Source organism: Rhipicephalus microplus, chromosome 4 (assembly GCF_043290135.1).
Source record: "Rhipicephalus microplus isolate Deutch F79 chromosome 4, USDA_Rmic, whole genome shotgun sequence".
Lineage (NCBI taxonomy): Eukaryota > Metazoa > Arthropoda > Arachnida > Ixodida > Ixodidae > Rhipicephalus > Rhipicephalus microplus.
The window spans coordinates 31,293,408-31,316,287 of NC_134703.1; the positions used below are offsets into that span (position 1 = coordinate 31,293,408).

Sequence of the window (22,880 nt, forward strand, 5' to 3'; positions counted from 1 at the left end):
AGACTGGTACTCCGTCTTAGAGAACTGTTTGACCTCACCCCTTTTTTGTTTGTATAACACGATGTGAAGAACTCTCCATGTGAAGAACTCGCGCTGTGTTAGGCATTTAGTGTTTATGAGTAACACTTGAACGCTTACTTTCGCGATTTGATTGTACTTTTGTTCGCTTGATTTTGTCATGATTGCCCAAGTACTTTAATAAATACCATGGTAGAAAAAAAAAGTTGGTACGGCGCAGTGGTTAGTGTCTCCGGATAGCAGTCAGCAGGTTGCACGTTCGATCCTCCACGGCACTTTGTTTTTTTTTTACTGGACGGGGTTTTTTTTATACCGTTTTTATAGAATTCTTTTTTATTTTTTGTGGCAGCTCGTCACGGTGATTCTGAAGTCATTTCGCGCTCAAGCGTTGCCGGCACTGCAGCACCCACCATACCCACCATGCGCCATGGCGGGCGTTTCCCACCATTCACCCACTACATTAATCCACTATAATGGTGGGTGGTGGTTTACACCATGCCCACCATTCGTTTTTTTCCGATAGGGAAGGGCTTCACCCTATAGTTCAGGATGATGGCGCAGAGTTTTTCAAAGCACTGGTGTTTAGGGACCGGGAGGGCAAAATAAACTTTAAGCGGGTAGACTTAACTAGAAGGAGGTTATCTGATTGGTGGCTAAAGTCAAGGCACGAGTGAAAATTAATCTCTTCACTGCAAAGTACGAATCCTCAAACTCACTTTTTAAGGGAAAAAAATAAATATAGTTTTTGGTTCATTAGGTATTACGGCTTGGTGGCGCTAGCCACCGCCCGATTTAAAGGGTACAGCCATATCCATCCATCCATCCATCCCTGGTCTTGTGCATGGTTTTGTGCTTGTGCAAGATAAAATCTTGTGCTTGTGCAAGATAAAATCTTGTGCTTGTGCAAGATAAAATTTGAGACGCGATTGAGAGAAATGGGGGAGAAGCGTTGGGCCAGGAAGGTATTCAGCTACTTGTACATGAGGAATGTCGATACAAAATGGAGGAAGCGAACCAGAAAATTGACTGGTAAATACTGTTGAGGAAAGGACGAGCCGCCGTGTCCTATGGCGAAGCCCACCCGATCGACCTCTTCTTTATTCCGAATGCCGGTCTAATCCCCTAATGATGATAGCGACTATCTTCGTCGTTCACACAATATTGAACATCCTGCGCGCCCCCATAAATGACGCATGACGAAGAAGAACACTATACACACACCCAGGTTCTTAGTACACAATACTAGTCAGTAGTTAATCGAGTGCCGGCTCTTCCAGCGGTGTTTCCGATGCTTGTTCCAAGTGCGTGCTTTTGAACGTGTTCCCCATGGTGGACTTTCGATGAACACTTTAAGTTCACATGAACAACGATGATGCAGTCTCTTGCACAATGTTTTACTGTAGCTCGCTTTGGACAGTTTTCTTGATTTTCTCGTCTTGCCTTTGTTTACCTCCGAAGCACCAGCCGTTTCCTTCTGTTTTGGTCAGCTCTGTCTTATACGTCGCTGTTATGCTATTTCGGCATTCTTTGCTGAAATAAGATGGGTCCTCCGTATTACCCTCAACCCCAACGTTGGTAGCTTCCTAAAAAAGGAGAACCTAAATGCAGTACAAGGGACTTGCATCTGTGTCCTCGCGGTATTCTTTCTGTTTCCACTCGCCTTAAGAAGTGGTCTTGTCTTGCTTCCGCCAGGCGCTTCTAAGTGTATTGGTGGTGACATTATTTGATCTGGAGTTGTCGTCTTCGGCGTGCATTCACTTTAAAGACCTGGCGGTTTACCTTTGTGATCTTCAAAGGCTTCCCAATTTCCTATCAAAGAAATGTCTTCTGCCATGATCAGCTGAGTTGTCGTAGATGGTCTATCATTACCTTCGTGGGTACAGTCCGTTGGCGTGAATTCTAAAGTCGTGGAAGGCGTCTCAGACTTCGAGGTTGTTTTTTGATGTTGGGTTCTTGGTTTGCCTTTTCTGTCGTGGGAACCCTGGTTGGTATGCTGCTGTTATATTCCCCCTTTTGTCCTGAGGCCGACTCATTTAGCTTCTGTGGTACAAGATTGCCATTCGGCACGTAATGGCTAGATGGTGGTGACGGAGATGAAGAGAGTATTTTCCTTTCTACTTCTGCTCTCATCCGTTGTTTTATCGCTTCCACGTGACTTCGCCGAGCCTTTTGTGCATCTTCAATCTTATACTCCACTCTCACCCTCGCTAGGATAATCTAGAGTTCATAAACTTCGGCTTCTTCCATTTCCGCTTCCAAATGATCGATATCAACTGTGCTTGCAATCTCCTCATCGATTCCTCTAAGAAGCTCGTACTGTTCAGCCAAAATTCGGTGAAACTTCTTCAACTCACATATTGATGGGTGGTTCATATGCCAAAGCTCTCGGATATCTGCAATCACCTGCGTGACGACCTTGCGTGTTTGATTCCGCCTTTCGTAGAGGGCCTCCATGATCCGGTCCAGTGTCGGAAACGTGAGAAGTCACTGGCCGGCCGTGTCACGAGGCGAAGTCGGAGTCAACTCGGCATCCATCGCAGACGGTTCGCACAACGAATATCTGTAAGTTGTCGGGCTGTCATTCTTCGTGATCTTGCGAATATCGAGCCGTCGTCGTGAAGGGCGAGTCAGGACGGAGGCGAAGTAGACATGTGGGCTCCCGTCTCGCGAGCCTCCAGACGATGCCTGCACTCACGTTGATGCACCTTCAAGATGTACGTAGTCGACCTCCATGGACTGTCTTGCCTTGCGATTATCGGGCCGTCGTCGTGAAGGGCGAGTCAGGACGGAGCCGAAGTAAACGTGAGGGCTCCCGTCTCGTGAACCTCCAGACGATGCCTGCACTCACGGGTCTGCGTACTAAGATGCACGTCGTTGACATATGGACGGTTTTAACTTGTGAACATCGGGCCGTCGTCGTGAAGGGCGAGTCGGGACGGAGCCGAGGTAGATGTGAGGGCTCCCGTCTCGCGAACCTCCAGACGATGCCTGCACTGACGTCAGTCCATGGGTTCTCCTAGTAGTCTTAGTGGCAACCGGAGTCGGGCTCCCAGGTCTCAGTGGTGGTTAGGCCTCGCACATCAGCTTTGCCCACGGTGGCTTCACAAAAGTCTTCGAGGCTACGACGGCGGTCGAAATTCGGGAAGGCCGCTCCGTCTCACCTCCGAAGGTCCTTCCTCCCGGGTTTCACGGCACCAAAATGTTGTAGAGAAAAGTACGAGCCACCGTGCCCATGGCGAAGCCCACCCGTTGACCTCTTCCTTATTCCGAACAGTGATATAATTCCCTAGTGATGATAGCGACTATCTTCGTCGTTCACACAATATTTAACAAATACTTTAACAACAGGGGGCCAAACCAAAGAGAACTATCGGTTAAGAAGAAGGTGAAGAAAGCTGAGACCAATATGTGGAAAATTGGCATGATTAAGAAGTCCGCACTAGAGATTTATCGAACTTTTAAGCAGGAAATTGCCAAGGAAAGGATCTTTGATAATACTCGGGGTAGTTCTCCACTGTTTGAGGCCAGGACGGGAGTACTGCGAACAAAGACATATCGGGGCGAATACGAAGGGGTAAACACGGTATGCAGTGCTTGTGGAGAGGTAGAAGAAACTGCCGAACACTTGATAATGTTCTGTAAAGGGCTTCGCCCTATAGTTCAGCATGATGGCGCAGAGTTTTTCAAAGGACTGTGGTTTAGGGAGAGGGAGGGCAAAATAGACTTTAAGCGGGTAGAATTAACTAGAAGGAGGTTATCTGATTGGTGGCTAAAGTCAAGGCACGAGTGAAAATTAAACCCTTCACTGCAAAGTACGAGTCCTCAACCTCAATATTTAAAGGGAAAAAAAATCTACTAAGTATTACGGCTTGGTGGCGCTAGCCACCACCCAATCTAAAGGGTACAGCCATATCAATCCATCTATCTATCCTAGGCGCGCTTGTTCGCCTTCGCTACGCTTCTAGTACACTGTAGCTACGCGCTCGAGGCCTTCAGAATACCATTCACCGATTTTCTTGCGCAGAACATCAAATAAACGTTTTGTTCACTCTCTCCAGACGCAAGACTATCGTCTTTCAACGACATTTACAGTGTAACATGTAGATTTGGGCCAATTTTTTATGCTCTGAGAAAGTTTTTGTGGTTGTAAAAACAAAAAGTAATGACAACGCCCCCTTTTCAGTGTTACCGCAAACGACCCCCCTTCCCCCCCCCCCCCTAAAATGAGTGGCTGTATCCGCTCCTGGTTGACGTCATCTTTCCTTGGTACATACTGCAAATGGGGAAACATGCGTGTTCACTTTCGCGGAGCACAACCGAAGGCGAAACAAACCTGGAAGTGGCCATGGAGGACCAGCATTTAGCGATTCACTTATTGTAAGACGCAGGTGTTCCTATGAGAGCCGGAGGCAGTATGCGTGGTTTATCATATACGCGTCTTTTCAGTCTGCACGGCGCGCACCGCGGTCAGAGACCCTGCTTGGCTTCGTAATCAAGGTTACCACTGTTCTCTATCGAGCATGTAGTGCTAAGCAATAATAGAAGAGACCGGTCGACTTTGGATAGCGCGAGTAATTCACTTACCCAACTCGTTCGACGGCCCGTATCCAGCACTCTCGCCTTTCTGCTTATCTGTACGACAGCCAGTAGAACTCAACGTTGCTATCCAATCCTTTGCGTCCTTTACTGGCGATTTATCCAGCAAACACTTCATGACGGTTCGGTAGTGCGTCCAATTAGCAGAGAAAAATGCATAGCTGTCCGTACGAGTGTTAAATGCGCAAAACACACGCAATTTCAACCGCTGTTTCGCACTCGTTGTTTCGCATTGGGTTCTGCAGTACACTGATGTGCTAAATGTTTCAAAAGGCGGGCGAGTTCATGATTCTTAAAGATTTGATGTCAGTGTATAGCGAGGATACCACCCGTACAGGTGGCGGGACGTCTAGAAGTTTATTATATTTTGTTGAGTTGGGTCAAGATCTTTTCGAATCAAACTTCCGTGCAAGAGAATCGGGCTTTTCACTACCCAATACTGCTTCCACAGGTGGCGCTACGCATTATGCGAAACGAAACTTACTGTATATGCTACGTTTAGATAGCATATACAGTAACTCTATGCAAAACTTTCATCTGACCTTTCTTGCGTCGCTTCGTGCTTGGCACGCTACGAGGGTCATCAAATATTCTGCGACCCAACATGACCAAATTAACAAGAGTTTGATGCCATTGAACAATACACATGCTATCTGGTACAAAAAACACACGCCCCAATAATCTGATTTCCTACATGGATGGGGTCAAATTGTCGAGCTTTTCTCTTCTTACAGTATGATGATGATAATGATGAAAATTTTATTTCGATCCAGAGATTATGCAGGAGATACCCCACGCCACCCGGCTAATCCCACGTAGTGACCACCAAGCCAGGCTCAACATATCTTCAATGGTACCGCATGCATGCTTTTGAAATGGTAACTTGTCTAATTTTGACCGTATGACATCCAGTGTTCTGTACGCAAGTTTCACTGTCATGGTTGAAAAATAAAAGGTTTGATCACACTGTGTGGCGCACAAGTTATAAGGCAGACCAATGCGCAAACAGAGTTCTCATAGTGCAAGTGCTTCCTTTATTGATCACTCTCCAAATGCAACGTGTCTTCAGATCACAGAAAAAAACTGTTTTCCCACATTTAGCTACGACGAATAACTGCAGGTCTTATAATAGGTGCTTTTGCAAGTATGAACTTCTAAATTCCATGCTTCAGCTCGTCAGTTCATCTTACAAAGATGTGCCATTCTTTGCTACAACTCATCATATCATATAAAGATATTTACATGGTACGGCATAAGGGACACCAGACAGATTGATGAGATACTAATCATGCCCTGTGAAAAGCATGGGATGAGCAGAGGCACAAAGACGCATGACAATAAGGTGCATACCTTGTCGAGGACATTCAACCATGATGACAGTGAATGGATATGTGCTTCAAGTACAGCCCGTTGCTTTCTACATTTGTCTGTGCACTCTCTCAATGACAAATTTTCCACAAACTGTCATTCCACTGAGGCAGCCTAGGCTCTGGGCCACGTCACTTCCTTTAAATGAAAATACCCATAGCACTACATGGCAGAAAGTCGCACCAGGGAGTAGCCATACCTACCAAGACATAACAGCAAGCATTTAGCTGGTAAGAGCATCACATCTGCCATGGTGATGTCCTATGAATTACATAACTCTTCACACAGGACGCTTGTGGGCTTAATCTTATCTGATGGCTTTTAATGAAGCTCTATAGCTTTTTAATTAATTTTCTACCATTTGTTATACAGGCATTCAAGTTTAAGGACCAGACTGTTTTAAGTTTTTATTTGCCTAACAGTCTAACTGTATAAAAAAATATATAGATAAAATGCCTCGTTCAACTTATTCGTACAGGGTCCTGATTATGCTGCTTATCCGACGAACAAGTTTCTTAGTGGACACCCTTTGGCAATGAGCCCTGTTGGGTAACCGATACTGACATGTGGCTAAGCCTCACCAATCAGCTTGCTCTATCTTCCACTACCACACTGCTTTACATTTTCTTCGATGGTCATCGCCTCACTAGCAGCACGTGTTGAGCAGTAGCCATGACGCACAGTCCTTCAGAACCACGCGACAATAAATACGACTCGCAATTTCCCCCCTCTAACCAGTCTGTCAACATTAGCTGTCTTAACACTCTGTGCCTTCCTAAGACACCTGGCACTGTAAACAGGTAAACAAAAAAAAGGAAAAAAAAGAAAATATATATATAAGGATTGAGATGTTTGCTCTTCTTTTTGCTTCAATGAGGTCTGTGCAATGCTGTCCATTTGTATTTGGCATTCTTGGAATGCTCACTTCAAATCAGTGCAAGGTGAAAACTGTGCAATGACTAAGTCCTGTTCCCCCGCTTCCCCCCTCCAAGTTCCATCAGACGTGCGTAGGTATCACCTTGACATTGCCTTCTACCACGTAAGGCTACAGGTGTTCTGTGATAGAGCAAGCAGCAATGTGCTGTATTATCCCAGTGAACAAAAAGACACAGGGAAATGGGCAAAACGAAGACAGCACAGTTGGAAAAGGGGGATAGCGGCTGGCAACAGTGTGGCAGGAGGGGCTTGCGTAGCAATTTTACGTGGACATGATGGTTTTGCGCTCTGTGAAGAAGCCCTTGAGTACAAAGACTTGTCCAATGAAAATGGCCAGCATGGCTACAGTTTCACCAATCGACCAGTAAAGCACTCGTGCATTAAGGTCTTCGGCACGCTTGCGGCCCTGTGCCTCACGCAGCCGGTGGTGCGTCTGGTAGTCCACAATGGTGTTCAGGTTATTATGCATATTGTCGGATGAAGACTCCATCTGCAAAGCAGCACAAACTAAGATCAGACAGACTTAACAAATGCGAAGGGGTGCCAAGGCTTCACAAGTTTTGCAAATTTGCTTTCAATGATCTATACACAGCTTCACTTGGTCCAACATTTTAAAAACAGTGGTTCTTTATCTCCATTAACATACATATAGAACTATGTGTGTTGATCTGAACATCAAAGAAAGAGGTTAGGCTGCTGCGAGTAGCCATGTGACGGAAGCACGTAGAAGTTGGGAAGGCTGCTTCAACACTGAAATTAGCCTAACCAGAACACTGGAACCACTGGGCCTAATGTCTGACTATGCAGAAAGTCACTTTAATGTTTCTAAGAGGTAAGAATGACTGCAGATAATGCAATTTTACGAAAGCAAGCTTTTTGAAGGAAGAACAAGCAACGTATGCACATTCTATGTTCAACTACCAAACTTCCCATTTTGCGACAAAGTGATTCGATTTCAGGCGAAACACCGAGACTGCCTTAGTTTTCTCGCAGCACGGTGACCAATAAGTCAGTGACCACTTTTTTCTGATACCCAATCCACAATGACTCATGTTCTTTTTTGTAAATTTTATTGTGGAGAAAATACACAACTATGCAAGTATAGCTGCCCTTTTACAGCAAAGATATGAAAGAAATTTTCACGACAATCCGCACATGGCAACACCGGGTGCAGTATCAGATTTCAAAGCAAGGTCAACAACTTAAAAGGAAATGTGATTCGAGAAAAAGTTCTGTTAATCAGTAGCCTAGGGCACTTTATTTTTTGTTGTTTACATATGCTTCTATGCTGATTTCAAATACATAATTAGTTTTATAGTAAGCTCCACCATTTTCATTTTCTACCATGACTATGTGAAAAGTATAATTCATTTTGGACAAACTTCTTATGCCACATAACGTTTAAGAATCTGATCCATTGATGGCTCACATTGCTCCACATTAACTTTAGAATGCAAACAACTATCAAGAAAGTGTGTATGAGAGATTTTAATGGACAACAAAAATTGTAATAAATTGTTGTAATGTGATAATTGTCAAAATCCTATGTTCATACTAATTGCTTGCTTTTGGTTTTTAATAACTATACAGGCAATGTCAGGTTTTAAAGAATTTACTCGCACTCCTTACAAGATAAGATATATGTGGGCAATATTTCATTCTGAGCTGGCTGTCAGAAGCACCAAAAAACATGAAGTCTAAATTCAAGAAGTTGCCCAAAAAATTGATGTTGGGATAACACATTTTAAAGGTACAAATCAAAGCTCACCTATATGGAAAAGATATGTTTTTTTCTTAATGATTTGCTATATCATGAGAGCTTGGCAATCATTATTATTTTGAGCATCGGGCTTTAGCCTGATGCTCAAATGGAATTTTGAGCATCGGGCTTTAGCAAACTCCTCATGTAAAATTAAATGGCAGGCATTCGGGTGACAATTTCCAGGGGACTCAAGACAATGAGTATTTTTAGTTTTTAGTAGCCACCTTGTGCTCTTTAAAGATGATTTTAACCTACTTCCGAGTTTCATTACAATCTTCATTTTCGTTGCGAAAGTAGAGGAACTAAACTTGTAAAAGCAAATAAATAAAACGAAATGTACGTAATTTTAGAAGAAACTTGCGTTTTTCGACTCTCATCTCCCCTCAACCAACGTTATGCATGGAATATTTATATTGAGAAAAATTACGAATGGCTAAAATGGTTATCCTACATTAATCTCACTATTATAGACATTCTTATGCAGTTCTTATAGCCAGAAGTTGCTCGTATCATACTTCACGTCACCTTTTAGAAACCATACGTTAAATATTTGCAACGACTTCATACAACTACAGCATTAAAGCAGTTTCTGAGGTCCAGAGGCTCATAATGGCAGAAAATTAGCCATGGTTCAGCTGCCAATGTAGCCTTGACTTTATCTAACAGTTTCAAATCTTACTGGTTATTGATGCAGTTTTCTGTATAGCAAGTGTTTTCCTATTTCTGGTCCTAGATTTACAAGCAATTGGCGACTTTGATTGTAAGGATAAGGGTCAAATAAATAGAGAAAAAGGGCAAGGTAACCTCAGCACTATGCTAATCTTGGTGAGAAAACACAGAATTGTTTATTTTTAAAGTCTGCCACATCACCACTTCTTTGTATGGATACCTTTCAAAAGCAAATCTATCGCCTCCCTTGGCAAATACGACTCACTTTGGGCGGCGACAAAGGATGTTGCAAGGAAATACTATAGTGGAAATGACATACCAATACTGAAGCCCGACCTCTGCCATCTATCTTTGCCATTGTACCTCCGCCAGAGGTGCAATAAAACATATACTTGTAGTAAAGAAGACAGTATTTCCCTCACACACCTTACAAGTTTAAGACGGTGAATTGTTCCAGACGGTTACAGCACTTAATGTATCTCCTTGTGTTACTGGTTTAATAAACAAGCCTCAAAGTCTTGAAAAGTTTCATTAGAGATCATGTCACCAAATAATGATCCACATGCATTAAAGCAATCATTTTGTAATTAACCTTGCATTTACGTCAGCACAACAAAAGCACTTGATCTCTATTCCAGCATCACAAGAGAAAGCTATGTTTTTTTAAAAAAGGAGAGCCCAATGGAGGCTTCACATTTGCTGCCGAGAGGTTGTGAGTGCCTTGACCCTAGCATTCTTTAGAAGCTCCTTTGGGGCGACAGAAGCCTACAGCTACCTCAATGACGATCGTGAGGAGTTCACAAGCACCTTGGTCATGGCCGTGTAGTGTTCGCCGAGTCCAGGCAGGGGCTTCTCCTCGCCAACCTGGAAGTTCATGTACACCATCTTGTGCGAGAAGGTGGAGAATTCATTGGAGAAGCAGGCTGTGTACGTGCCCGTTGTCTTGGGGTTGATCTTGACTGTGTCAAACTGCTTTTTCACACCCTGGTACAGCGTCTCGTCATTCGGTCCTTTCAACGTCATGTCCACATCGTAGTGGCCTCCCGTGACCACCTGCGCGAAGGAGCGAATACTGTAAGCAGAGCCGACCTTTACAGCGCTTAGAAGTTTTGGCTATGACCTTCAAAAGAAGAAGAAAAAAATGATAATCCATACACTTTTAGAAATGCCAGAGAAGGTCTACGTACAGTGAAACTCCTTTGTAAGACACACTGATATAAGAGACAAATGGGTGTAACAGACACCAGCATGCCTACTGTAAAATACTGGGGATATGAAAATGCAGACATGGGCCCCTGCTTCTACAAGACATCTCGTATAAAAAACGAGAATCGCTGCCCAGAGCATGCCTCTCATAAAGGGGTTCAACTGTAGCAACGCTTCTCATTTTAAACCATTTCAGATGAAATGATATGCTTTGCATCATGTGCGTCGGTCTTCATACATCTTAAACATGTCCATATACATCATGGACTCTCTGCAACATGAACTTAAAAAGAAAACAATCTGATCAGAATTCTTATTACCTATAATTACATGGAAGCACAAAGTGCATTATGAACTTTTAAAGGGGCCCTGCAACATTTTTTTTTTTAGTGATCAGAAGAAAACACTGCCGATATGAAGTCGAGGCTCTTGAGAACACGAGAGCCAAATATTATAGCGCAGCACGTAGCCTGGCATTCAAAATAAATTTTCAAGGTCATCTAAAGATTGCTTTCCCTTCTCTTGACAAATGACGCTACGAGCTCAAAAATTACTAGTCACAACCACTGCATCACCCATTGGTTGATTTGAGCATGCTGCACTCTGCCATACAGGGGCTGCGGCGAGAGGCCACAACTTCTTCAGACGTGTGCGCGCTATCGTACTGAAAAGCCCCATATTTGAATAAAAAAAAAATTGAGAAAAAGTGCTCAAGGTCACGGGGCACATGTGGCGTATTTTCCTTCCACGTGGAAAATACTGCAAAACTTTTGCAGTCTTTCCAGCCACACCAGTGTAAAACTATTTTACCCATTTTTGGTGCCACAAAGAAAAAAAACTGTGCTAGAACCCCTACAGAATATTTATTTTTCTCTATTGACACTCTCTACCTAAAACACTAATTAGCCATGATACAATAAACTTACATTAAGTTAATTTGACTTAATATACATTGAAAAAACATTTTCGTCAGTCAAAAAATGTTTTTATAAAAAATTATACTATACCAAGTTGAAAAAAAAAAAAGACTTTTTAGACAAGAAGCTCTTTAAAAATAAACTATTAAAGGGTTAATTCACAACAAAAAGAGAGAAAAAAGCCATGCGACATAAAATTCTTACTCCCAATAATCCCACACATGAAAGCCCCTAGTAGCCAAACATCACATGCAATTATTACATATAGGAGGCATATCGACCCAGACAGTACTTTATTAACTAAGTACTTTAATAACTAATGTTCACTCAGAAGGGTAATAATTCGGGCTTGTTCATTATTCACAATTATTGTAACAGCCCTGACACCACACATTGATACTAAGTACCACAAAAGAAAGTTATACAGCAGATGCAGGATCTCTTTGAGATCCTAAATACGAATTTTTTTAGGCTAGCATGAATGATTACAGGTGAAGAATTTTAGGGTCACTGATACCAAATGATGAATGTGCAATGCGAAGAAACTCCCAAACCAAATATCAAGAGTTTCTTTTGTCTACAGCATAGCATGATATGTCTGTGGAGTCAAGAGTGCCATTGTTTCTTTGGACTCTATGTTCACATTTCATGTTGAACAATAAGAAGCTAGCTGTCTTAAACATCTGGCATACAGAACAATGAAAGAGTTTTGTGCTAACAAGGCACTGTTTTGTGGCACAAAAAGAGAATATAAAACATACATGTCTTATGCTTGTTAGGTTTGAGTGATCAAGAGCAAGTTCAGAGTCTTGTCATGCCCTTGGCAAGATTGCGCACGTGTTCACAGAGAGTTACACATGTATAGACCTGTAATCAGAACTATGGAAGTCCGTGGCATTTTCTCTTCAAAGGTGGATGCACGCAAGCCTGCACCAATGATCCTGCCTTTGGAGAACATTGCCAAGTGCATGAGCAGAATTACTACTTTAGTTGTGGAGGCTATTTGCTGCCGCACATCAGTTTTCTGGGTAGGGCCTCTCTGAACTTCTTAATTTGCATCATACTAAAATGTGGAGTTGTTTCGAACCAAACTGGCAGCATGAACAGTGTGGTTTGTCATTTGTTGTTCGTGGCTGAAGCCATGACCGAGTAGCAATTAAGGTACCTCACTGAAAGGACATGAAAATGTTGCCGAAGGTGAGCATCTTTTTATACGGCTATGTTGCTATGTGCGTGGTTGCCACAACAGGTGCAGGAACATAGTTTGAAAGCATCCACCAGTGAAATTCTGCTGGTTCCCACATAAACTGCACAAAAATTTTAAAAACTTACAACCAAAGCTGAGTGGTGCCCCTGCAATGCCTCGAACTTAGCTCATACGAGTACTCCCTGTACTGTGCATTTTATTACCTCATATGTGCATGCAAACGCACAACGACAGAGGAAATGTGGCGTAAATGTGTCTCTTTTACTGTTTCTCACGTGGTGTCCAAGGGGTGAAATGGTGCACATTTCTGGTGCAAACAGCTGTTATTTTTTTGTTTTTTTTTTCCTACCGGAAGGTAAGCTCGGTTTCGAGTGATAAGTTGGATGAGGAGGTTCCTATTTTTCATGGGTGCCATGAGGAGAAAAGGAGACAGGAGGTTCATTGATTGCTTGCTAGAGTCCTTGACAAACAAGCCTTTCAACAAAAGTGAAATGGAAGTAAATGGGAGTTGACAAAGTGCACTTAAGCTCAAGTGAGCAAACCAAGGTTGCTCTTCTGGGACAAAGGCTGCTGATGCAACCACCACCACCACTCACTGAGGCATGCAGATGCACATGTAAACAAACCTTTCCATGCAAATGACAAGAGCTACTATATTCGAGGAATTCAAAACTGTGTAATGTTGGTACGATGTCCAGGTTGAGCAACCGTATTTGAACAGGTTCAGAATGTCAAACGGGCTCATGTGCCATGCTTAGGCTCGAGCGTTCTAAGCAGAATGCTTTTGTGAGATGTAGAGAGCACTTTTCCACAATTTTTTCCTAAACTTCATTCCAGCGATATGACATTAATTACTCATTAACTTATTCCCCCAACCAGGTGCTGACAATAACACTGCAATTTTCAAAGAAGCCACAGTATGCAGTACAAGTTGCCCCTCTACTGGATTAAAATTACTAACCTGGCAAATAAGGTATCCTAGTCCATTTTCACACATACAAGGAGGCTTAAAATACTGCCCCCAGATACGGCCGAATAAATTACTTGTGCAAAGATCCAAGCAGTGAGTGCACATCTAGAAACACACCTCTGGTCGTCCTAGCTCTTTTCCCCTTTATATAACGCCACACAAGAGATGACGCAGCAAACGCACACTCGTGCCATAACCCACTGGGCTGGACATGAAGTCGCGCGTAGATCACGAATTCGCGACACGACGTAGTCACAAAAAGAGTAGGCGTCACCGGCGGCACTCCAGATACGATGTGAACAGTGCCTTTCATAACGATTCACTTTCGTAGCATATGACAACGCGCTAAGGCTGGCCCCCGGCACGCAGTCGAAACAGACGACGCCGGCAGCATACTGCGCCAAATTTCGACGCCTTCAGAGAAGGTCGCGTATGATACGAGGTGGCCATGCATCACGTTGCGAACGGTTACCTGAAATTCCACTGTGGTCTGTTTGTTAGCCTCGATGTCCTCGTGAAAGCACTGTTTAGAGTTGTCCGGCAGCTCGAAAGTCAGCTCTACACCAGACGCAGTCTGCACGATGGCCACAAAAGCTATAAGCATTCGCATGGAGCACATATTGTGACGTAGTGACGAGGAAGCGCACGCATTAAATAAATAAGGGGCACTTTTCACACCGCAATAAGTCCGATTTTTCACCAAGTTCCAACGTGTACAGCGGGCAGACGCAAGCGGAAGTATGACGGCGGTACGACGGCGCTACCAGGTGACAAAAGTGTAGAACTTCCGCCCAAATCTACGCTACTGATGCTACAGCATCAGCAACGACAATGGCTACAGCAACGACAATGACTACAAAGCTAGCTATTACAACGCTACTAAAATTAGATCTACTGATAATCTATGGAAACATATCTCAACTTTTTAATTATTTGAATCTCAATCAGTAAACATTGTTTGTACTGTTTCGGTTTCTGTTTATAAACGTAAAAGAAAGGGACTCATGGAGCTGCTCTTCACAGCGTCCATACTGCAAAACTGTGTCATATGGTGGTTTTGGGACGTTAAACCCTACATATCAATCAAACTGTGTAGCTGCGCCATAAAGCCACTGAATGAGACTTTACATAGGTTTACTGCATCCATGCTTACTGCGAGTGGATCTCGAGATACGTCATCGACACTCGCACGCCCCTCGGCGTGCCTGACTATAGTAGGAATGTTTTTATTTTTAATTATTTTTTTAAATGGTGCAGTGACGCACGGTCCGCCCGGGTAGCTCAGTCGGTAGAGCGTTAGGCTTTTAACCTAACGGTCCAGGGTTCGGGCCCCTGCTCGGGCGCGCATTTTTTTCTTTCTTTTTGAGGTGTTGCATCGCGTTCTAGCCACGACCTGTTTCGTGAGAAACATAGACAAAGAAAGCAGGAAAAGGCAGTGACGTTTTAGAAGCCGCACTTCCGGTCCCGCAGTAGCAAGATCCCATTAAACTATTAATTGTATGCAAGGTGCACGTGTATTCTTGCATAGCTTAATTCTCGAACGTTGAGGAATAATAATAACCATTCAAACATTTATACGTAACATGCGAAGCGGATGTATGACAAACTGAAAGAAGGCATACGAAAGGTCCTGCCTAAATTTCACACACAGCTGCTGACCCGAAGTAGTACATCAGAAGTAGAACCGAAGTAGTACACTCTACCGGAAGGTGGCGGGTTCGATCTCGACCTGCGGCGGTCGCATTTCGATGGAGGCGAAATGGTAGAAGCCCGTGTACTGTGCGATGTAAGTGCGCTAAAAACACGGCGTCTATCATAATCATATCGCAATTTTTGGACGTAAAAGAAAAGAAAACCCCACATATCATGGGCGTAGCCGGGGGTTGGTGGAAAATGGGGAGCTCGAATTTTCTTCTCCGAAAATTTCCCATTTTGCTTGCGTGTATACACACGCACAACTGCGCGCACGAACATACATTAAGTATACACCTTTTCACAGGAGAGAAAAAAACAGCACCATGATGGGCTGCGCGCGAGAGTACAAAGGCTAAGGGCGCAGCCTTGTCAGTGCATCTTTAAAAGGTCACGCGCCAATTTGCACAGCGCAAAGAGGACTATGGCGGCACCCAGGGACAACGTTTCTAGCATAGCCTCCTCTATAACTTTGTGCCCGAGCGGTCGGTCCCTCAGCGCCGTCCCCCGAGCTATTATGGGATGCGAGCGCTCCTGGCGGAGCACCGAGGCGCAAAACGAGAGAATATGGATGGCAGCTATGGAGAAAAAACCGGCTTTGAGTAACTACCGAAAGGGCAAAAATGAAATAAGGAGGGAGGCATTTTACGATAATTCAAGGGGAAGCGCTTTACTGTTTGAAGCGAGATCGGGTTGCCTTAGAACGCGTAGTTATAAAGCAAGATTCAGTAAAGAAGAAGAACAATGCACATGCTGCGGGAAAGATAAGGAAACGGCGGAGCATGTTCTGATTGAATGTGGAGATATCCACCCAGGTGTACTCCTGTATCCGTCAACTGAGCTCGTAATGGTTCTAAATTCTCTAAAGAATTACGCGGAAGTTTTCCTCGCAAGAGCGAGAAAGATGAATCAGCCACTGAAGGCTGCCGTTGACAACGCCGCGCAAATACTACAGAAACGTGACAAACTCAAGTGCTCGACCCCGGGACATCATAAAAAACTTTTGGAGGTTGTGCTCGTGAAGTTTCTCCGCCCACTTTTTCTGAACTTCGCGACGAGTGTGACTGACAAACACGACTTGGCAAAAGATTTTCATGTCAAACCATTGTCTCGAAAAGTGCTCAAGCTTTGAGCGCGAAATCAAATAACAAAGCTCACATTGCATTCTGCATACAGTGCTTGTGTTAAAAATTTGGTGTGTGCGCACTTCTTAACGTATACGCATAATCCAATGCAATGTAGACGGTTTCTAGACCGTCATAAACGCAAGCGTGCATAGGCCGCGTCGTCTGCTGTTATTATAGGATCGGTGCGGCATCTGGCGGCGAGCGCCAAAACTATAAGGGACGGATGGCGCGTATGTATTTAGCGCTAATGCGCGGGCACAAAAAAATATAGGAGGCTATGTTTCTAGCAACGTTTTTAGAACAACTAGCTAAGTTGCAAAACTCCCCACGTTTCACTACTCGTCACACGGCGCCGGGACAGCTTCCGGTTTGGTGGCACTGGCGGCGCGACAAGCTTCCGCTAGCAGACGAAAACGCGTAGTCCTCGTGGCAAGACGCCGTGGCGGCCGTTCTGAAAGAGCTTTTCTAACAGTATATTATCGTGATTTGTTGCGCTGCCACAGAAACTTAATACTGCGTACTATTTAGCGGTGTAGGGCAAATACAGTATAATTGTGGTTTTCTGAACTGCCCACAATAAACAATGCTTGATATATATATAGCATAACATACGAGTCTGTCGGTTAGTTGCTAGTTGGTGTACGTTTGCAATAGATTTTTAGACGCGAAAAACCCAATTACAATGTCTGGCATCCTATTTTGTGGCTGTGTTTTTCGGGCTTGAAAATAAATTACAACAATGTGGCACAATATCGTGGCTTTTGTCTGGTTATGTAGACAGCTTTTTTTTTCATGTCCGTCAGATTCTTTAGCAACTTATACCGTCAAAAAGCAACACGTGCGGCCATTTTCTTGAGCATGTCTTCTCTCTGCTTCTTCTGGAGTTCCTCTAATGAAACCCGTTAACACAGCTGCAGTCAAAGCTTCGAGCAGAGAACGCACATTGGGGTATCGGTGAGCACTTCGTAGTCATTACTCACGAGTCTGCCTGCTGACGCACTGGGACAACATAAACACAGTTGCAGCTTTTCTGTGTCCTCCAGAAGTTCGCCCCATTGGGTGATGGTATCTGCATTTCCAGGCGACTTGGCTAAGAGATGGTGACGGCTGCTAATGGTCACTGTCATGTCTTCTGTCTTCAAGCTCAGAGCTCGGAGATAGTCTTTTTTTTGCCGATTATATTCTGTAAAATACCCCACTCCTATCGGGCAGCTTTCGCTTCTTTGTCGCGGGCCCCGCGACAAATGTAAGTGGGCAAATTCGGGAATATTCGTGGAACGCATCTTTCGACGAGGTCCCACTTTCCTCTTGCGATTTGTACCTTCTTACCATATGACGTGAGGGAAAGCCTTTAGAATGTCCTTCTAATGAAAGTGCATATCACACACACGTGAGGTGCTGGGAAGTTTCTTATCCGCACGACGAATAGCGTGGTGCCATACCTCTCGCTGCTCAGGTACACGTGGGCACAAAAGAAATGTCGTGGTGTCTCGCATTTCCTGTAGCTACTCTACAGGCGAGAACGCAACATCTGGGCATGATGAAAACACGCAACACATACAAAGCAGAACAGGGTGCGCTGAAGCACAAAACTGTTCACGCAGAAAGAAGCCTCCACAGATATCAACGCACTGCAACATGCACAGGCGATGGAGGTTACGGGAGTGACACGAGCGAGGTAGGTGTTCTGTGAGCGAGCATGCAGTGAGTGAATCCGGATGCGATAGCAGCGCCACATTTGTCGCTGGCAGCGGCGGTGCCGCGCAACATCGCTCAGTTTTGCAACTTACCTAGTCTAGAAACGTTGCCCAGAAAGGCGTTTTTGAAAAGGTCTATAGCTGAAACCACGACCTACTGTACTCCTGACCTGCCCAGATAGCAGGGTTACTATGGAAGCGCGTGTCCCCGCTCTCGTTCAACCGCTCACCATTGGTGGCGCTACCTATAACATATTCGTCTGCTACTTTATGGTTGTTTTGACGGCGCTGGAATAAGAATGTCTGCATTCTGTGGTGAACTGCCGGCATATATGTTACTATTTCTTCACTTAGATTGCTGGTCAAGCAAGCTGCTCAGTGCACTTAAGTATTTATAGCATACTAGTTAAAAAACGAGGGAACCCGTAGATTTAGTGTAGGACAGCCTTTAAGTTGTCGCGTCCATTTGATTGCAAAAAAAAAAGTATCAATGCCTTTTTGCGTTATTATTTTCAAATATTTTTAAATTGTGCATAATAAATACGCACTATGAGTGCTTTGTTGGTCGAAATTTGACCACAAACAGTGAAGGTGTCGCCAGCCAGCGCCTAGGAGGCGCTGCGCCAGCGAACAGGTAAAGCCCCTTGCTTTTGAGAAAGTACCGCCATCCACGTTTTTAGCCGCCATCCACTGTACTCGCCGCAGCACGCTCGACCTCCTCTCTCCCTCCTCGCCCCCCATGTCAGCCATGAAGTTTAATGATGTGCTTTGGACCTGCCGAGGACCCCCACCAAAGCTGTCACAGGAAGATGTCAGAAAGTAGGTTGATTTAAACTGGACAATGAACTGACGAGAACAATGACAACGAACAAAGTCACAGCTTTGCCACAAAGGCGAAGCAATGAACGCGATAGCAACAAATTGGAAGGTCACACGCAGGATGGCAAGCAGATCGAAACGTGCCCTGCATTTCTCATGCACAAATGATGCACGAAACATGCTCACAGGAACAGATGAATGCAAATAAGCGTCTCAATCGTTACTTCACTGTATATGATAAGCGCGCCCTTTTCGCAAAGGGAGACTGTGCAACGATTGCAGTGACCTTTGTGCGCCCTGTAACTACAACAGAATCGTTCCGTCCAAAGCCCAAGGTTAGGCAAGACATATAATCTTCCCCATGGCGAGATAAGGCCGCACGAGCGTCCACCCCCTCTTCTCCGCGGGGCAAAGTACACGTGGGAGATGAGAGCGCGAGACGCCGCGTCGTGACAATGTGGCGACGCACCCTCATTGGGCCATCTTGCTGGTAATGCTGAAAACACGATAGTTCCCCCTGCGATGACCATCACCAGCGGTAAGTGGTAAATATGAATAGCTTGCCGTTTGAACATTGCAGGACATACTCCTCCGTGGTTCAGTGGTTAATGCTTCGCATTCCCACGTTCGCTTCTGCACGCCGAGGCTTTTTCTGGCCTTTTTTTTTTGCGTTTCCATAAATATATATACGTATACATATACGGTGAGTGACGGCGACGCCGACGGCAAAATCCAGCCAAGAATGTCCATGTAATTGCTATCGCAATAAAACGAGGACAATGAACAAAGTCACAATAAAAATGACGTTGCAGGTAACATTGCATCGTCAACGTAAGTGGCTCATAACAAGTGGATGAAGAATGTGCTGCACTTAACAATTCCGAGACCTACAATGCTGCTAGTGATGGTGCATCAAGAGTGGCTCCATTATAATATTAAAAGAATTTCTGCGATATTACTCGGCAAAACCATGACATGGTTATGAAACACGCTGTCGTAATGGGTTCCGCATACTTCAACGCGCTAAGGTTGCTTACTGTGCACCTAAAATTAGGCATACGGTCCCCTACCTATGAAAAATCGGTCCACTGCCTTCATCATGAACAGAACAATTCGAATAGCACTTCAAGTTTTTCAACAAACACTCGTATTGAAAGTGAGTCGCAACTCTGCTCTGCCACCATATAGTGACATAAACAATCATACCAACCATTGCATTGTTGAAGCTTACTATAGCAAGTGACTGGAAAGGTGAATGTGCCTAGAACACAGCACGGGCACTTGCATGAATTTCTATGCTGTGCATGTACCAGCTGTAGGATGCGTTCGACTGCCTAACATTGTCAAAATCACAATGAATTTATCCGTACAGTCTTCGCACTGAGGCACAAGGTACGGGCGGACGAAACATTTACATCCCGAGTTGTACCTAGACGAAAATATACACACAGAGCACAGAAGTCCCCAAACTGCTCAGACGTCCCAAGATTACTCGCGCATGAGCAGGCCGAGCACTGTGGACAACATTCGGCAGCCGGTTCATCCCACGTTTTAAGTATAGTGATATAGTTTGAAGGTCTCGTGTGTTTTCTTGCTTCTTTGGTAAGCTTATTTAGGCTGTAGAAGCAATAGATTATTTTAGTTGTCATGTCATGTGCACAATTGCAACATATAGCGCTTTAAAACCAAATGTGCCGCCATACCCAGTTTGAAGGTTGCATACGCATAATTTATTTTCGCTAACTTTAAATTTCTTTTTCGGCAAAACATTTGAAGCGTGGTCACGTGACCACACAATTTTCTTAAAACAAGAATACTTCACTAAAATCACTCTCACAAAGTACACATTCAGCTCAATTTTTTTTCTTAAGAATCGCTGGTGGTCGAATTTCGGGCTGGGACGTTTCACTTGGAATGACCCCTACAACAACAGCACAGAAAGAAAAATTACACCACCTCCCACTAAAGGGAACCATGACTCCATGAGTATGCGAAATAGTGCATGGGTCGACCTAAAGTTCCGTTCATCTCTAAAGCCTCTAAAGATTCAAGGTTTTATGGTCTTTATTTATAGCGGGCACCCTGCCTGATGTCAACGCGTCCTTGAAACTAGAGCACACCATGAATTCACTATTGTTTCTGCTTCTGCTAGTTTTCCCGAACTCTTGGAGCCCGCCACGCAGGTTCATCACCATGCCACGCGGGAGTACGTGGGTTCATCCCGCGTCTGCAGTTTCCCCGACTTCTCCAACGCCATCACATCATTGCTGGAAGAATGCAAGGGGAGAGGCCACAGCCTCTTACACAGCCACCTACCCAAGTCCGAACGCCCTACCGCGTGCCAGAACGTTCCGACTAGCATACAACACATTCTTTCATCGCGCGTCAGCAGAATCTCGTTCCCCGACGCCAACAAATGATATCTGAGAATAATGGGGAACATGCCGCCACAGTGTCTTCACCAGCCCCGCTTAAAAAATGGATGGATGGATGAATGGTTGCAATGAGCGCCCCCTTTAAACGGGGCAGTGAAATGTGTGTTGCCAAACTTGACAAATAAAAACAGAAAAAAACAACTTGCTATGTACATTTTCCCTGTTCCTTACTCAATCTCGCTTTATAACTATGTGTTCTAAAGCAACCCAACCTTGACTCAAACATCCATGCACTTCCTCTTGAATTACCATAAAACGCCTTTCTCATTATTTCATTCTTGCCCTCCTAGTAGTCACTCGGAGCTGGATTTCTTTTTCATTACTGCCACCCACTACATCTTTTCCCCCTCTCTGACCTAATGCTAAAGATGCTCTAGGCCCATGCACTCAGATATGGGTGCACATTAAAGAATCCCAGACGGTCGGAATTTCCGGAGCCCTCCACTACGGCGTCACTCATAATCATATGGTGGTTTTGGTACGCTAAAGCTAAAGGTTTTGGTACGCTAAACCACCATAATCATATGGTGGTTTTGGTACGCTAAAGTTATCAGATCTAATGCTAAACACTTTTGTTGCCATAATGCCTACACTGTCAGCCATACACTTACTGGCTAGTCTCCTATTTCTTTTCTCCACTGTGAGTCAATACTACTCTTTCTATAAAAACACCAAAACACCTTCTCAACCCACCCACTCTCGTTCATTTTACTTGGCCTCTCTTCAAACCTCATTCTGCTCAGACCTTCCTCCACTTCAAAACTTGCCCATCTCACATTGCCCTTTACAGCCTCATTCATGGGAGCCCAGAGCAAGGTGTTCCAAAGTCCTTTGATTTAAATTTACATCTATTTGTTATTGAACCTCTGACCTCATGCACAACACTCAGTTCTCGAATGTTAGCCCCGGAACAAATACATCTTTCCACAGACCTCAAGGCACCTCGTATCTATTGTACCCCCAAAACACTCCGAGCTTATATTGCAGCCTTCCTCTTTCCCTTTGCTCCCGAGGCTTTTCCCTTTAACACCATATATTTATTTAGTGACAACACAAACAAAATCTACTTTTTTTTACATGTACGTTTGTTGTTAAATCTCAAACACATGCAAGAGACCAAAAAGCTAATGTGTTGGTGCACTTTCCTTCTCACACAGGAAAGGCCATTGTCCCCACTAGTACTGTACTGCCCATGCAGGATACGACTTGCTCCTGCACCTGAGCTGTGCTCTCAGGGCTGCAGAAACAGTCGTCTCCTCACCCCAAGCTCACTCTTTCCATCTTGAGTGACAGTCCACAAACTTCAGCCAAATCAAATTGCAAATCTCTATGACTTTTAGGCAGTTAGTGCTGAGCTGTTTTGTCGACTACGTATTGAGAAACTGCACACACAATGCTACATTTTTGCTGTACTGAAAGCACGAAAACATAGATCTTGTGACAAACTGTTTTTGCATAAAA

The 22,880-nt window shown here is 44.3% G+C and overlaps 1 protein-coding gene and 1 non-coding gene across 2 annotated transcripts; one reads left to right on the forward strand and one right to left on the reverse strand.

The window, feature by feature from the left end:
• Positions 1 to 6,825: 6,825 nt before the first annotated feature.
• Positions 6,826 to 14,397, reverse strand: p24-1 (transmembrane emp24 domain-containing protein). Its single transcript, XM_037422679.2, has 3 exons — positions 14,122 to 14,397; positions 10,157 to 10,402; positions 6,826 to 7,408 (listed from the first exon to the last, which is right to left on the reverse strand). Exons 1-3 carry the CDS (start codon positions 14,266 to 14,268, stop codon positions 7,181 to 7,183), a joined length of 621 nt encoding a protein of 206 aa, XP_037278576.2. The 5' UTR covers positions 14,269 to 14,397; the 3' UTR covers positions 6,826 to 7,180.
• Positions 14,398 to 14,919: 522 nt separating this feature from the next.
• TRNAK-UUU (transfer RNA lysine (anticodon UUU)) lies at positions 14,920 to 14,992 on the forward strand. Its single transcript has one exon. It is a non-coding gene; the product is annotated as a tRNA-Lys (tRNA).
• Positions 14,993 to 22,880: the final 7,888 nt, after the last annotated feature.

Excerpts from the sequence above, each read along its gene's own strand:
- p24-1 (XM_037422679.2), bottom strand. The coding sequence starts at position 14,268 with ATGTGCTCCATGCGAATGCTTATAGCTTTTGTGGCCATCGTGCAGACT. Across the intron at positions 10,403-14,121 it reads AGACCACAGTGGAATTTCAG|GTGGTCACGGGAGGCCACTA; the intron begins GTAACCGTTCGC and ends TCCTTCGCGCAG. Across the intron at positions 7,409-10,156 it reads ACTACACGGCCATGACCAAG|ATGGAGTCTTCATCCGACAA; the intron begins GTGCTTGTGAAC and ends GCTGCTTTGCAG.